The following is a 15,480-nucleotide window of genomic DNA, read 5'->3' as shown; positions in this document are numbered from 1 at the left end:
ATTTTTTTAAGTTTAAGAACACATTTCCATGTACTGGGTTCAAATTCTACTGCTACTAGTATGGCCTTTAGCAAGTCACTTCTGGGCCTCAGTTTCCCCAATTTGCAAAATGAGGGGATTAAACTAGATGGAGGAAACTGAGGTCAAGGGAGGGGAGGGGATTTGCTCTAAGCCACCCAGAGGATTATGGGTGTAGAGTTAGAAGAGAACAGTCCTTCATTTTACAGAGGAGGAGCTCTTTCTGAGGCTCAGAGAGAGGGTTAAGTGATTGGCCTAAGGTCTCAGGGGCACGAAGTGATAGAATTAGGATTGAAATCTGCTTTCTGCTTCCTTCCAGCAAACGTTTCTGTGTTTGGATTTCCCTTCCTAGCCATCCTGGTGAAGGCGGGCCAAAGGCTTGATACCAGCATCTGGGCCCACCCCAATGCCTGCCTTCCTTCCTTCTTGCTCTTGTCCCTGACACTGGATTTCTTTTTTCTCTTTCAGAAATTGAGGCTAAGAAAGCTTGTGACTGGCTGCGTGCAGCGGGATTCCCCCAATATGCCCAGCTCTATGAAGGTAAGGCATTGCATGCCCTCTGGTGCCCACTCTCCTGCCACCCCAGATTTCCCTAGGTTTGCATACAAAAGCCGAGAGGCCAACTCCTGGGGGATGCCAGCTTCACCCAGAGAGCTCAGGAAGGGCCAGAACCTGGACCACATCTCTGTTACCAAGGCCTTGTAAGGCCGAGTCAAGTGAGATGAGGTTCTGTCCCCATCATTGTTGGTGCAAAGGCCTAGAGAGCCCTGGAGCTGGACTGATTCACGCTAGAACTTGGACAGGCTTAAAGGACCCCGGCCGCCAGGCTTTCCTGCTCCAAGTGTGCTCACAAGACCTGATCCTGGGGCAGCCAGCTTATGGGCCAGGACACAAGGGAGCTCCCCACAGTGCCCACAGACTTCCAGGAGGCAAGAGAGAGAGCTGACAGATAGCAAGGCCCATTGTCACATTCCTCCCCCCCCCCCCCAAATGCCTTCAGGAATTCCTAGAAAAGTAAGCTGAGCCCAAAGTCTGTGTGTCTGAAAAGGTCATTGACCACTTTGAGGCTCTCCATTCAGGTAGGGTGTTCTCTTTCTTGTGAGCCTTAATTTCTTCTCCTGTAAATTTTTTTAAACCCTCACCTTCCATCTTGGAGTCAATACTGTGTATTGGCTCCAAGGCAGAAGAGTGGTAAGGGCTGGGCAATGGGGGTCAAGTGACTCGTCCAGGGTCACCCAGCTGGAAAGTGTCTGAGGCCGGATTTGAACCCAGGACCTCCTGTCTCTAGGCCTGGCTCTCTATCCACTGAGCTACCCAGCTGCCCCCCTGTGACCTTCCATTTTAGAATCAATATTGTGTATTGGTTTCAAGGCAGAAGAGCGGTAAGGGCTAGGCAATGGGGGTTAAGTGACTTGCTAGGAAGTATCTGAGGTCAGATTGGTATCCTAGAGCTTCCATCTCTGGACTTGGCTCTCTAACCACTGAGCCACTCAGATGCCCAACCCACCTCTGAAATTAAAAAGTGTTTCCTCCAGCTCTGCTATGTACATTCTGTGCTGGAAGGTGGCCATATTCCCAGGCCCTGACACCTCCCCCAGCTTCCGCAGAGACTGCTTTCTGTGTTTTCCCCTAGCCCTAACCCCATTTCCACCCGATCCTGAAAGTTCTGTGGTTGTCACTGTACCTCCTCCTCCCGTAGATTCCCTTTTCCCTCTGGACATCACCTCTGTGAAGAAGGACCATGGTTTTCTGGACCAGGATTCCCTGCGTTCCCTCTGCAGGTAAGGCTAGCTGGAGAACAGGCCCTGGTTCCCATGGGGAAGACACCTTAGCTTAGGGCTGCTGTGGGTGTCAATGCCAATGGGGGCCAGCTAGGTGAGTGCTGGTCCTTCTTACGCCTTTGTTTGTAGGAGACTGATGACCCTGAACGCCTGCGCCTCGATGAAACTGGAGGTTCGCAGTCAGCGCAAACTGGTGAGATTGGGCTCCTGGCCTGGGGCCCCTGGCGTGAGTCTCCTGGGGCATCCCGGCTGGGGGGTTGGGGGGAGGGATGGGAAGCAGCTTCCGTATCCAGGTAGCTGGGCAGCCTCCGTGAGTGGAGGATCCCAGGAGGAGCAGGTATGTTTCATGTCTGAGGGTGTAGTGAGCCTTAGGGGGCCACAACCTGGGCAGTTTATCCATCTAGCGAGCAGATCATCTCAACTCATTTTGCAGAGAATACTGAGCCCCTACAGGGGAAGGGACTTGCCCAAGGTCATGCTGGCAGTTGGTGGCAGTCCATCCATCTACACCATTCACTGAGTGCCTGCTGAGTGCCAGGCACCACGCATCAGGACTAAAGCACCCAGGCCTCCTGACTTCCACTGCTTTTCCCAGTAGAACCCAAGAAAGCGAATCCTTTACTCAATAGGGTCTTGTCTCCCCGAGGAAAGATGGCAGAGGGGACCTTGTCCCCAGAGTGGCCCTCTGAGCCAACTCCTGGTATCCTTTGCCCCAACTCTGTTTCAGCTTGTCCCTTTTCTTCTAGAAGTTTTTGGGGGTGTGGAAGGAGGTTGGAGTCTTGGCGCCAAACTCCCTGGAGCCTTGGGAAACAGGCCTAGGAGATGGGGGAAGGCTAATGGGGCTGGGTTTTACAGGGGAAGGCCCACAGGGCTGACCTGGGCTTCCCCTAACTCTTGGGGGTCTTGTGCAGAATGAAGACCCAGAGGAAGAAGACTTGTGTGCCATCAGCAACAACTGGACCTTTCAACGGGATAGTCGACGCTGGTCCCGCCTCGGCTCCCCAGAACTGGGGGTTTCCCCTGGAGCAGGCCTGTGGGCAGCTTCCAGCCACGAGAGCATTCTCACCAACATCAGTGCCACATCTCAGGCCAGCCAGGCTGGGAACATGGCTCGAGACACACTGGCTATTGTGGTGGCTCCCCCTCCAGAGCCTTCAGAGCAGTCTGTGGCCCAGCTCGAGTCCCCCACATGGGCCCCCAGCCCTGGTTCCCTCCTTGGCCTGCCCCAAGATGTGGATGGCCCCCCAGATAAACCCAGGAAACGCCGTACCCGAAGCTTTCTCCGGCACCTTGACTCTCTGCGGAGGAGGGAGAAGCCGGGAAGTCCTGAGGCTGGGCCAAGTACCCCCACCAAGGCTGCTGCCCCTGAGAAACTAGGGAAGGCTTTCTCCTTCCACAGTCGCCGTAGCTTCCTCTCAGCCGGCTTCTACTCTAAGAACCAGGCTCCAGACACAGAGGCCGAGGGGGCTGGGGCTCAGTGCTCAGGGCCCACGCGAGAGTCAAGATGGCAGCAGCAGCAGGGACACTGGCAGGCCTGCTTAGTGCATGTGCCAGGAGACCACAAGCCGGGCACCTTCCCCCGATCTCTGTCCATTGAGAGCCTGTGCCCCAAGGAGGGGCATCGTCTGGTTGACTGGCAGAAGGCGGGGAGCTGGGGCCCAGAGAAGCGGCGGGGCTCATGCAGCTCCATGGACAGCCGTCTCAGTGTCTATGACAACATGCCCGAGCTAATGGGCAATGAGGAGAGGCCAAGGGACTTGGATCCCGAAGCCAACTGTGCCCAGCTTGACGACATCCTGCAGGACATGTGGGGCCTACAGAAGCATGTGGAGCTCTGGTCCCAGGCCGTGTGCCCGGATGGGGGGCAGCCCAGACAGGAAGAAGATGAAGAAGAGGAGGACACTGATTCTGCTGGAGAGCAGGCCTTCCCCTTTGGCATGCAACTGGAAGAAGAGCACTCCATGTCCGACATGGGCACTTCTGCCAGCGACTTTGACAGCACCGGAAACTCCCTGAATGAAACCGAGGAAACCGAAATCCGAGAACGCCGGGACTCTGGCGTGGGAGCTTCACTTACCAGGCCCTGCAGGTGAATCACCTGAGGGACCACGGGTATGGGCTGGCGCAGGATAACAGAACGCGGAAGAGCAGAACTGGGAGGGCCCTTAGAACAAGGACGTGGCATAGCACAAGGGGAAGCAGCAATCGCATTGGCCACTCACCTCACTTCCTAGCTGTCAGATTTGGTCATATGGGTAGCTGGTGGTACTTGAGCTGCTCCCCAGAGGCCTGGAGTCTTTTAGCCAGAGACTCCAAATACTGAGGCCCCAGAGGAGGAGACGATCGATCACCCCAGGCACAGAAAGTAGGGGGAGCCCCCTAAACCCTCCCTCCCTCCCTTCTAGCTCTTTATTCCCCCTTCCCCATTGCTGGTGGTTCCCATTGCCATGTGGACCCGGTTGTCCCTTCATGGCCCTTCTTCTGGTGATTTGTGGGAGGGTAGGGGTAGGGAGAGCCAGCTGGGACATCCCAGTGTGTCCAGGCTTTCTCCCTGAGGGTCCCAAGTGGGGCTGGTGCTAACTGGGGCCTGGAATAGCCACTGAAGAGTGGCCTCTGACGCCCTCTAGTGGCACCAGCCCAAGTTGCCTCTGTGGAGGCTCCCTTAGAATGGAGCAGGAGACTCTTGAGCCTAACTCTGGTTCAGCCTGGGAATCCAGGCTTGGGAACTGAAAGTGGGAAGCAGGTAGTAAGCCTCTAACACCTTTACTCTATTGGAAAGTAGGGGCTTAACATGGCAGATGGGAGGCAGCACATATGTGGAAAGAGAGGATGAGGAATGGGATTCCAATCCCAGCTTTACCTCTTCCTACCTGTAAGACCTTGGGTGGCTTCCTTCCCTCCCTGGGCCTCAGTTTCCTCCTCTGTAAAAATGAGAGGATTGGACTAGATGCCCCCTACTCAGGGTGGTTTCCCACTCAAAGATGCTCATGATCTGACCGAAACATTATAGATGGGTCATCAAGGAAGGCCACGCTGACCTTTGACCTCAGGGATGACAAACAACCCTTTCTAGCCAGGTCTTCAGTGCCCCCATCAGAGAAAGGGTCAATGGCTGGTCCTAGGGGAAGTTTGGGTGTCAGTTACTTAAGCAGGTACCATGTGCCAGGCACTGGGGAACCCCAGAACCACAGTCCCTGCCTTCAGAGTGCTCACACTCTAAGAGGGGAGGCAATGGGCAGAAGAAGCCTAAGATGAACATGGTGCAAATGGAGGCCGATCCCAGAGGGAAGACACCACTGGGGAGGAATCCAGGCGGGCAGCACCAACCTCCGGCCCTGAGCCCTCCTTTTCTGTCTCCCCACCAGGAAACTCCGTTGGCACAGCTTCCAGAATTCCCACCGGCCTAGTCTCAACTCGGCTTCCCTCGAGCTTAACCGCCAGTCCGTGGCCCAGCTCAACCTTCTGCATAAAGGCTCCCTTCTACGGCTCACGGCCTTAATGGAGAAGTACTCTGTGCCCCACAAGCAGACCTGGGCCTGGTGAGTGTCAGGGAAGAGTCCCTGGTGGGGTGCGGGGGTGGAGGCAGCTCAGGAATGTTCTGAGTGCAATGATGCCCTCCTGGGGAGGAGAACGAGACCAAGACATGCGTATGTGCCTTCTTCGATATGGGCAAAATGGGGAAGAGACCAAATGTACGTTGGCCCACTGAGGGGAAAAGCTGAGCAAGGCAGCTCCTGCAGGCCCCAGGCCTCAGCTCTGGCTGGCCTCTGACTGTGGCCTCCCTCCCCCTGCAGGGCGGTCCCCAAGTTCATGAAAAGGAGCAAAACTCCCAGCTACCAAGGCAAGAGCGTCTTTGGAGTGCCCCTCCTGATCCACATGCAGAGAACAGGCCAGCCATTGCCCCAGAGCATTCAGCAGGCCATGCGTTATCTCCGGAGCCAGTGCCTGGATCAGGTGAGGCCTCGCCCCCCTCAGGCAGGTGGCTGCTGCCCTCTGTCTGTCTGGGAAGGGAGTTAGTCAAGTGTAAGGGAAGGCCCTGTAGGGGAGGCCCAGTGGTGGGACCATTTGTTCCTCCCTAAATGTTCCAGGCTCAGTTCCAAGTTCATTTCCATCCAGGGGACGACTGAGGCAGAGACAAGGCCCTTCTTTCCTCCGGGCCACTCCAGCCTCAAGTGCCCTCTGGTGCCCCGAGCTCGGGATGCACATAACTCTTCCTGCTCCTTACTGGCTGATCGTAGAACCCATTTTCTTCCCCACTTCTCTCTTCTCCTGAGTTCACAGAGAAGTCTAGGCCTGTTTGGAGTTTGACCCCTTCCTTCTCTTTGCCTCCATTTCCCTGCCTCAGCCCTACTGACCTCCCTCACAGGCTTCCACTTTTCTCATGTACAGCCTCCTCATTATGTTCTTTTCCTTCCTCTTCCCCCATCTCCCATGAGGCAGCTGGGCCTGGGCTCCCTGCTGTTCTCCTGGTCTGAGCTGGTAGGATGGGGCAGCCCCATCAGCCTGAAAGAGGGGCTCTTAGCCCTGCCCAGAGCAGTTGAGGGGAAGTGAAGTAAAGACCTGCCACCTGCCTCCAGCAGCCTGGACTGATGGCAGGGGAGGGAGTCCTCCTCACCACCTATCCCCTCTCCTCGTGGGGCCAGGTGGGCATTTTCCGCAAGTCCGGAGTGAAGTCCCGGATCCAGACCCTGCGACAGATGAATGAGGCGTCACCAGAGCATGTCGTCTATGAAGGCCAGTCGGCCTATGATGTGGCGGACCTGCTGAAGCAGTACTTTAGGGACCTCCCAGAGCCCATCTTTACCAGCAAGCTGACCACCACCTTCCTACGTCTCTACCAGTGTGAGTAAGCCTGTCTTGACTTATTATCAGGGACTGGGCTTCAGCCTGCCTGAGTCCCACTTGCCCATGTGTCCTTGGCCAAGGGACTTGCCTGCTTCCTCACCTGAAAAATGGGGAGAAAAAAGATGGGGCATATTTTGCAGATGGGAAAGCTGAAGCTTAGAGGAGAAGTGATTTGTCCAGGATCTCATAGAGTAGCATGCCTTGCGGGGAGGGATGGAGAAGAATGGACTGGGAAGAGCCCATTTGATGAGTGTCCAGATGAGGCCCTGCAGAGGATTAGCCAGATGCCATATAGACAGCCTGGTCCATAGAGTCCAGAAGCTCTGCACTCAAAGCTCACATCTGCCCTTCTAACTTTGGGCCTCCATTTCCTCATCTGAAAAATGAAGAAGGGTTGCTAGGTGGTTCAGTGGATAGAGGTCCAGGCCTGGAGTTGAGTGGCCCCCCAGTCCCAATCTGGCGTCAGACACTTCCTAGCTGGGTGACCCTGGGTGAGTCACTTCACTCCAGTTGCCTGGCCCTTACTGCTCTTCTGTTTAGTATCCATTCTAAGACAGAAGGTAAGAGTTTAATGTAGGGTGTAGTAGAAAGAAAGCCAGATTTGCGGTCAGAGCAACTTCCCCTTCTTGGACCTCAGTCTCCTCCTCTACACAATAGGCAGGTCCCTTCCAGCTCCAGACCTCTGCCTGACTTGACTAGATGAATTCTAAGGACCCTTCCAGTTCCAGCCTGTGCTTCAGTGAGCACAGAGGGTGTGGCCCCTAGGGGAAGCATCAGGGGCTTTGGAGAGTCACTTGCCCCTCTTTTCCCCTATCCCAGCAGTTGTCCCAAAGGACCAGCAGCTATTGGCTGCTCAGGCAGCTGTTGTTCTTCTGCCTGATGAGAACCGGGAGGTACTCCAGACATTACTTTACTTCCTGAGCGACATTGCGGCTGCCCAAGAGAACCAGATGACCGCTGGCAACCTAGCCGTCTGCCTGGCGCCCTCCATCTTCCACCTCAACGTCTCCAAGGACAGCACTTCGCCCAGGTTGGGCCTTGGAGGGTGGGGTGGGGTGGAGAATCGAGTTGGGGGCCGGAGTGAAGGAGTGGCAGGCGGGTGGCAGTGTGCCCAGGATGAATGGTTATATATAGGGTTAAGGAGCTCACAGGTCAGGGAAGTTGGGCCACACACACTCACCAGGCAGGGCCGTTCGTCCAACCTCACAGTTGAGTTCCAAACCCAAGTTAAAGCCCCCAGAGTCGGAGCGAAGGATGTTCTTCCAGGTAGAGAATTGGCAGGGAAGATGACTGGATATGAGGTGAAGCAAAGGCTGAGGCTAGCTGGTTCTCTGGGACTGGATGAGTTTGCCCTCCCTTGGTTACCAAAGCCCAGCCCAGCTCAGCTGAATGGATTAGGGGACCCCAGGGAAGAGGGGGAGGCCTGGTGAGGAATAAGGGAGAGCTGGGCCAGGGCAGATGGCAAGATAGCCAAGGGGGCTGGCTGGCTGGTATGTTCAGAGTAGGAAGAGTGGGGGGAGAAGAAAAGAAGGGGTCCAGGTGTGTGTGGTGGTGGTAGAGTGGAGAGAGGCAGGTACTTGGACTTGGCAGTGGAGCCATGCTCTAAGGGCAGTGATGGCAAACCTTTTAGAGATTGCATGCCCAAACTGCACCCTCAAGCCACTTGTGAGCCCCCCATATTACCCCAGACGGGGGAGGGAGGAAGTGCTTGCATTGTAATGCTGGGCAGAGGGGTGGGAAATGTGAAAAATGTTCTCAGGCGCATATGGAAAGGTGAAGGGAGCAGCCTCCTCCAGCACACAAGAGGCATATGTGCCATGGGTTCACCAACACAGCTCTAAAGGACCTTAAGCCTGACCTAGAAAGGAATCAGCTGTAATTCCCCAACTTGTTTTAAGGGGTCGGGTTGGCTACCTAGGACACCTATACCTAGTGCCTGGATATCTCACAGCAGATTTGGGGAGGAAGTGGGGTCCTATAAGTACCCCAGAGCAGAACGTTTGACTCATCCTTTTTTAAATTTAATTTTTGTTGTCATACACAACCCACTTCCATATTGATCATTGTTGTAAGAGCACATTCATACACAATCAAAACCCCTAGATAAAACCCTAAATACACTGATGTGAAAGAGGACTCCAACAGTTCTTTCTCTGGAGGTGGATAGCCTTCCCCATCAGAAGCTCTTCAGAATTGTCCCAGATCATTGCATCACTTAAAGCAGCTATGTCTTTCACAGTATATCATCAGACAATAAACAGTGCAGTTACTATATACAATGTTTTCCTGGTTCTGCTAATTTTGCTTATGTATCAGTTCATATAGATCTTTCTAGATTTTTCAGAAATCATCTTGCTTATCATCATTTCTTACAGGACAATAGTATTCTATCACCAACATCTGACTTGTCCTTACTGAAGGATCTTGACCAAAACCTTCAATGAGCCTCAGCTTCCTCATCTATAAAATGAGGATGATGTACTTGCCTTCCTCACAGGTCTAAGGAGAGCTGAGAACTATTCTTTATTTCTTTGTTAATTTGTTTATCTACTCATTTACTTAATCATTTGTTTATTTGGGTTGATCCTCTTTCTGATTGAAGAAACTCCCTTCCCCAATACAGATCTCTACCTGTTGTACAACTTAGGGTTTTAGAGTTGTCTTGAGAATAGAAAGGAAGTGACTTATTCAGGGTCAGCCAGTCAGCCAGTAGAAGTAGGACTTCTCACCTAGGAAGCTAGCTCTCTGTCATCTTATCTCATGCTGCCTCTCTGCCACTCGGATCACGCAATCATTGTTATAATTAATATGATAAATTTTGCATCTGAGGAGAAAGATGGAGCTGAGTAAGGGGCATGTGGGTTGTATTGGAGCTAAGGGATCAGGCTTGAGGGTGATGGGAGGAGAACAGGGCAGTGGCAGTCCAGGAGCTGGACTTCCCACAGGCCAGAAGCCTTAGCCAGTTTCTCATCTATTCCCTGTCTCCAGAGTCATTCCCAGACGTGGCCAGTTGGGGAAACCGGCCCCAAGAGACCTGAGCGAGAACATGGCTGCCACCCAGGGCTTGTCCCACATGATCACTGACTGCAAGAAACTCTTCCAGGTGAGGAGACCAGCCCCGCAACCCTGGGTGCCAGAAGAGGGAAGAAAGCTCTCATGGCAGATAGTAGCAGAGCTGGAATGTTCCCACATTCATACTAGAGTTATATAATCCTAGGCAAGGAGAGCTGCACCTCTTTAAGCCTCTGTTTCCTCATCTATAAAATGGGCCATTTCCTCATATTACTCATCTCACAGTGCTGATTGAGGAAAGTATTTTATAGATCTCAGTGCTGGAGAACTGGAATTATTGTCTCATTTGTGTGTATGTGTGTGGAGGTACATATATTCCTCCCACACTCCCTATGTGTGTTATCTCCATGGATCCCTGTCCAACTTCTTTCCTGAGCATCCTCACTCTCCACCCTTCCTTTTGCCTGAGCTTTCTTGGTTCTCAGACTGGAGAGAAAGCCCTCAAGGGAAGAACTCTTGACCAAAAAAGGGATAGAGAGGATTATGGGGATAAAATGGAGACCTTTGACAATATAAAATTGAAAAGTTTTTGTACAAACAAAATCAATGCACTTAGAAGAGAAACAATGAATGGGGAAAAAATCTTTGCAGCAAATTTGATAAAGGTGGTCTGATATATCAGAACAAAAGCCATTCCCCATTAGATAAATGGTCATAGGATATAAATAGCCAGTTTTCCAAAGAGAGAGGTTGTTCCCTCAAACAGTACCGTGAGTGCTTCCTGCTACCAAGAGAGGGGACCCTTCCTTGGCTGCTCTGATTCCTATCCTGGTGGCATTCTTCAGGTTTTCTTTTTCCCTCTCTCCACCAAGGTAGGCTACCAGAGTGGTTGTGGAATCCACTAATGTTTTGGCCATCCCCAGGTGCCCCAGGACATGATGCTGCAGCTGTGTAACTCCTATGTGGTATCCAAGCCCAGTTCCCCTCCCCTGGCTCTAGCTGAGCTTCGGGGCAAGCCTGGGGACTACCTGGAAGAGAGCGCTCAGAGCTTGCTACAGGAGGCTGCCGAGAGATTCAAGGGCTGGCTGAATGTGCCTGGACCACAGCACACAGAGCTAGCCAGCAAGAAGGTTAGTGTGACAGCCATGATGTTAGCAGGGCCAGTCAGGGCTACTCTATCAGTGAACCTGTACCTGCAGCCCCAGGGACACAACAACAACGACAACGACAACAACAACAAACAATAAAGACAAAGATAGGACCTGGGCCTGCTATTTCAGTTTTATTCATATATCTACCAGTTCAGGTCAGCACCTTCTCTGGAACCTTTAGTTTTTTTTTAACCTCTTGCCTTCCGTTTTAGAACTGTTCCCAAGGCAGAAGAGTGGTAAGGGCTAGGCAATGGGGGTTCAGTGACTTGCCCAGGGTCACCCAGCTAGGATATGTCCAAGGCCACATTTGAACCCAGGCCTGGCTCTCAATCCACAGAACCACATAGTTGCCCCTGGAATTTGTAGTCTTTAAGAGTAGCTTGGAGCACTAAGAGAGTAAGTGACTTGTCCACAGGCACTATGTGCCAAGAGTGGGACTTAAACCCAGGACTTCCTGACTTAGAGTCTGGCTCTCTATCCACCTCGTCATCGTCGTCATCATCGTCGTCATCGTCATCATCATCATCATCATCATCATCAGCCTTTCTTCAGTGATTTAGGCTGTGCTAATTACTATACATATACTTGTATTATCTCATTTGCTTCTTTCCACCTTGTGGGGTAGATGCTTGTTATTATTCTCATTTCACAGATATGGAAACAACTGAGGCTAAGAAAGGCCAGTGGCTTACTTAGGGCCCCACAGCTAGTAAGTGTCCTAGGTAGGATTCAAACTCAGGTCTTCTTTACTCTCAAGTCCTGTGCTTTCTCCATTAGCCCCCAAGAAATCAGTCAGTGGGGATCAGAGAACAAATGGTGTCTCTACCTCAACATAGAACATTCCAGGTCTAAAAGATCTTAGCATAGAATTATCCAAGCCACTCATTCTGTAGGGGAGGAAACTGAGGCCCAGGGAAGGGAAAGATCCAGGTCATACAAGTTAGGACATAGAGTATCCTGAGTATGTGTCGGAGCCTCAAGGGAGTGGGGGACTGCAAGAGAAGGAGCAACTGGGAGAAGAGGACCAAGAGGAAGCAGAAAATTGGCTTGGGAGAGAGAACCATGGGGAAACATGGGTTGGGGACCACTGTGGGATGGGCTGAGGTGTCAGGGGAGGAGGGCAGTGTCTCTTCAGCTCCAGGTAGGTGGATGTTGGAAGCTGAGCCCTGGAGAGGGGAGGGAGAACATGGTCACTCCTCAGAGTCTTTCCCCTAGGTCCGGGATGGGCACCCCCTGCGCCTGTGGAAAGTGACAACAGAGGTGGCAGCCCCACCCATGGCCGTTCTGCACCGGGTGTTACGGGAAAGGGCCATGTGGGATGAAGACCTGCTGCGGGCTCATGTGCTGGAGTCCCTGGGCCCTGGGGTAGATGTCTACCACTATGTCACAGATAGCATGGCCCCTCAGCCCTCTCGAGATTTCGTGGTGCTCCGGTGAGCTGCCTGCCTGTGGGGGTGGGGCGTGGGGTATGGGGGACGGGGGCAGGCCCCTCAGCCAGCCAAGTCGCCTTTGGCTCATAGCCCTTTCTGCCTTTAGGATGTGGCGCTCGGACCTACCCCGGGGGGGATGCCTGCTTGTTTCTCAGTCTCTGGAGCCTGAGGAGCCAATTCCAGAGTCTGGAGTTCGAGCTGTGCTGCTCACTTCTCAGTACCTCATAGAACCCTATGGCCCGGGGCACTCCCGGCTGATCCATATTTGCAGGGCTGACCTCCGGTAAGAATCTTCCCTGGCCTAGGATCCTCCAGCCCCTCCCTCTCCTGAGACTCTGGGGTCCTCCAGCTCCCCTCCCCTGGCCCCAGCTTGCCCCCTCCTCTGCCCGGGTGTCCCTGGCTCCTTCCTCTTGACCTGAACAAAGCATCCCAGGGAGGGGCTGGAACATTCTGCCTGCTTAGACTTGCTGTTTTTATTTCTTTCCCCAGGGGCCATTCTCCCGACTGGTATAACAAAGTGTTTGGGCACCTGTGTGCCATGGAAGTGGCAAGGATTCGAGACTCCTTTGCCACCATGCGGCCCATCCCTGAGACAAAGCTGTGAACAGGTGGGGCCAGGCAGGGCTCAGGGCTGCTCTCCTCTGGGGTTTCCCAGCATAGCTAGCTGAAGAGAGCAGACAGATGTGAGTCCTAGACTGTGCCTCCCAAGGGCCTTGCCACTCAGCGCAGTCTGTGTGCAACTCGGCCTCCTCCTTTCCTCCCCCCTGAACCCCACTGCCCCTGTCCCCTGACACCCCTGACTGCCTCATCCTGAGGTACTGAGAATGGATGGGTTGGAGGAACTATGGCGACCACAGAGTGTTGGGAGCCAACTTTCTCCCTACTTACCAGCCAGAGAAACCTAGGCACCTGGCGGGGAGCACCCTCTACCCCCTCATCCAAAAAGAGCAAGTGCAGACTGCAGAGAGGGGGAGGGGGAGAGGGTGGGCTCCTTTATCTAAAGCAATACAGTATCAGCTTCCGAGAAGCCAGCAAACGAGCGTACTCAAGAGGCTCGAGAGTCTCAGGATCTCTCCCTGGCAGGCAACTTAACAATCCCAGATTGCTCGGGAAGGTTTGGGGAGAGGCTCTCTGCAGCCTTCTCCCTCCCCCTAGCACTAGAGAGAATAGTGCCCACACTCTGTTCCCGGGGGGTTTCTTCTACCTCCACTCCTGGGACCTGGCTGGGCAAAGGGGGAGTGAGCAGGATGTCTCCTCCTAGAACAGAGCCATCATATTTGGCCAGTGCTTGCCTGGCCTCTGGAACCTGCCATCTTATGAGACCGCCTATCTGCTTCCTTGCCACAGTCCTGCTCGTCTGCAAGGTTTTCCTTGACAGGAAGCTAATATCAAGAGGCAGAAGAGCAGGACTGTGGCAAGGCAGACAATAAGGACTTAGGCCTTAGAGCCAGGAAGGCCCAAGTTCAAGTTCCTGCCTCTGACCTGGCCGTGTGACCCTGGGCAAGTCACTCGATCTCTCAAGGCAGCTCAGAATAGATGTGAATCAGCCCTGGTGGAAGAACTCTTCTCCAGGCCCTTCCCAGGGACATCACAGATCCAGGGCCTGTCCTTCTTCGGCCCCAAAGATCCGATCATGAGGCTCCTAGAGTGTCTCCTAAAGTGCCAATGTAGCTTAAAGTGAGCCATGGTGTCCGGGCTGAACTGCCCAGCCCCAGATCGCAACCTGGCCTGGCAGCAGCTCATTCCACTTGCTGCTCCAGTGTCATGGAAGAAGCCCATAGCTAGAAAATAAGAGCCAACTTTCTATGCCTTAAGCCAAAGTAGAAGAGGAGAAAACACAACTCCCCTGTTCCTCCCCCTGGCCCAGGCCCCCATTCCAGCTGATTGTAGCGTGCTAGCATTCCCAGAACCCCAAGTGCTAGTGTGAACCCCCAAGTAGCCAGACAAACCAGCTTAGCCAGCCAGCACTGACTGGGCGAATGAGCTGGGACTTACTTCATCCTGTTTCACCAAATAAATCTCCAAGCTTGTTAGTGCTAGAAAGGGCCTTGGGGATCGCCTGGCCTGGTCCTCTTTCCCAGATGGGGGGGGGGAGTGGGCTTCCCCAAGGCCAGAAATAGCTAGTTAGGGGCAGAGCTGGGGCTCGAACTCAGGTCTCCCAAGTCTCAGGCCATTGCTCTTTCTTGCCTCGCTTTTGATCTAGCCCTAACCACTCTTGTCTATCTTTGGCATTTCAAATCCCACACCTTGGGTTTTGCTGCCTTTTTTGTAGAAGTAATTGGGATGGGGGGGGAGCGGGGAGGCGGGAGGGGACATAGCTGTTAATCCAATTCCAATTTTTAAGCCTGTCTCTTTTGTACCTATAAATACTGTACAGTCGGGATATATATTAATATATACATATGTATATGCATATCTATATACATATATACATGGACATATTGTGAATATATATCACGATATGGATTTGTGGTCTTGGGTGGGAGCAGTGGCATGAAGTGCTTCAGACGGTATGCGAGAGACTGGACAGGCAGGTATGGGGAGCGCAAAGACCCTTTATCCAGCAAATAAAGTATTACTGAGCATTATTCCTGTGTGGTTATTCTGCTGTGGGGCAAAGGAAGGGAAGGGGCTTCAAAGATGGCGACCGCGGTTGGGGACAAGAAGTTGGCCCGGCTTGTGTGGTGGAGGGCCCTTCAGTGTGTCTGCCCAAGTCTGTGCTGAAGTCAAGAGGACGAGGCCCGGGCCAGCCAGTGTGTCCATGGGTGGGCGGGCTGCCCTCCTGGGGAGAAGAGATGGGTGGGGATGGCTTGTGGACAATGACCCATGTGCACACAAGGGAGACTTGGTGGGGAAAAGGATGAGGCCTGGAAGGGTCCTCAGGGTGATTTCAGCTTTCACTGCTCCCAAGCCGCCATCTTGGTGCCACCCTAAGGATCTGAGGCTTGGAATGTTGATTGGGATGGTGGAGCCAAGGACTCACCTTTCCTGTGAGGGCTTTTTGAGCTTCCCCTAACCTCAGGGCAGTCGAGATGGGGAGATTGTTCTTCCCATGCACATTCTTTCCACTGTTGTCCGTTGGGCTCATGAACTCGGCTCCCGTGCCCGTTTCTGGCATCACTTAAACCTCTGGCCCGCGACTCAGGGCAAGCACTCTTGTCTGAATCATAAGATGCTAGAAATGATCAAATGGACAACACAAGACACAACAAAGTGCTTGATCATTGAAGGGGAGGCGAGAAA

General features: G+C 53.3%; 1 protein-coding gene across 2 annotated transcripts; it reads left to right on the top strand.

Annotated features, from left to right (window-relative positions):
* The first annotated feature begins 1,717 nt into the window (after positions 1-1,717).
* Positions 1,718-14,825, top strand: STARD8 (StAR related lipid transfer domain containing 8). Of its 2 annotated transcripts, none has more exons than XM_044682580.1 (12): positions 1,718-1,799; positions 1,929-1,992; positions 2,711-3,888; positions 5,165-5,338; positions 5,594-5,753; positions 6,443-6,641; positions 7,467-7,674; positions 9,633-9,747; positions 10,580-10,786; positions 12,023-12,240; positions 12,344-12,520; positions 12,727-14,825. In XM_044682580.1, the coding sequence occupies exons 2-12, from the start codon at positions 1,936-1,938 to the stop codon at positions 12,839-12,841; spliced, it is 2,808 nt and encodes a 935-aa protein (XP_044538515.1). In that variant the 5' UTR covers positions 1,718-1,799; positions 1,929-1,935; the 3' UTR covers positions 12,842-14,825. The 2 variants fall into 2 exon arrangements, with proteins under 2 accessions (XP_044538515.1, XP_044538514.1); XM_044682579.1 differs by having other exon boundaries at positions 7,464-7,674.
* The last annotated feature ends 655 nt before the right edge of the window (positions 14,826-15,480 follow it).

Source organism: Gracilinanus agilis, chromosome X, assembly GCF_016433145.1.
Source record: "Gracilinanus agilis isolate LMUSP501 chromosome X, AgileGrace, whole genome shotgun sequence".
In the NCBI taxonomy this organism is placed as follows: Eukaryota; Metazoa; Chordata; class Mammalia; order Didelphimorphia; family Didelphidae; genus Gracilinanus; species Gracilinanus agilis.
The sequence above is the reverse complement of the archived record's forward strand: the minus strand, read 5'-3'. Positions and strand labels throughout refer to the sequence as shown.

What these genes read in the sequence shown, in the direction of transcription:
- STARD8 (XM_044682579.1), top strand. Translation starts at nt 1,936, where the DNA reads ATGACCCTGAACGCCTGCGCCTCGATGAAACTGGAGGTTCGCAGTCAG. An exon ending in CACAAGCAGACCTGGGCCTG is followed by an intron (nt 5,339 to 5,593) that starts GTGAGTGTCAGG and finishes CTCCCCCTGCAG; the next exon opens with GGCGGTCCCCAAGTTCATGA. An exon ending in CTTCCTACGTCTCTACCAGT is followed by an intron (nt 6,642 to 7,463) that starts GTGAGTAAGCCT and finishes CCCCTATCCCAG; the next exon opens with CAGTTGTCCCAAAGGACCAG.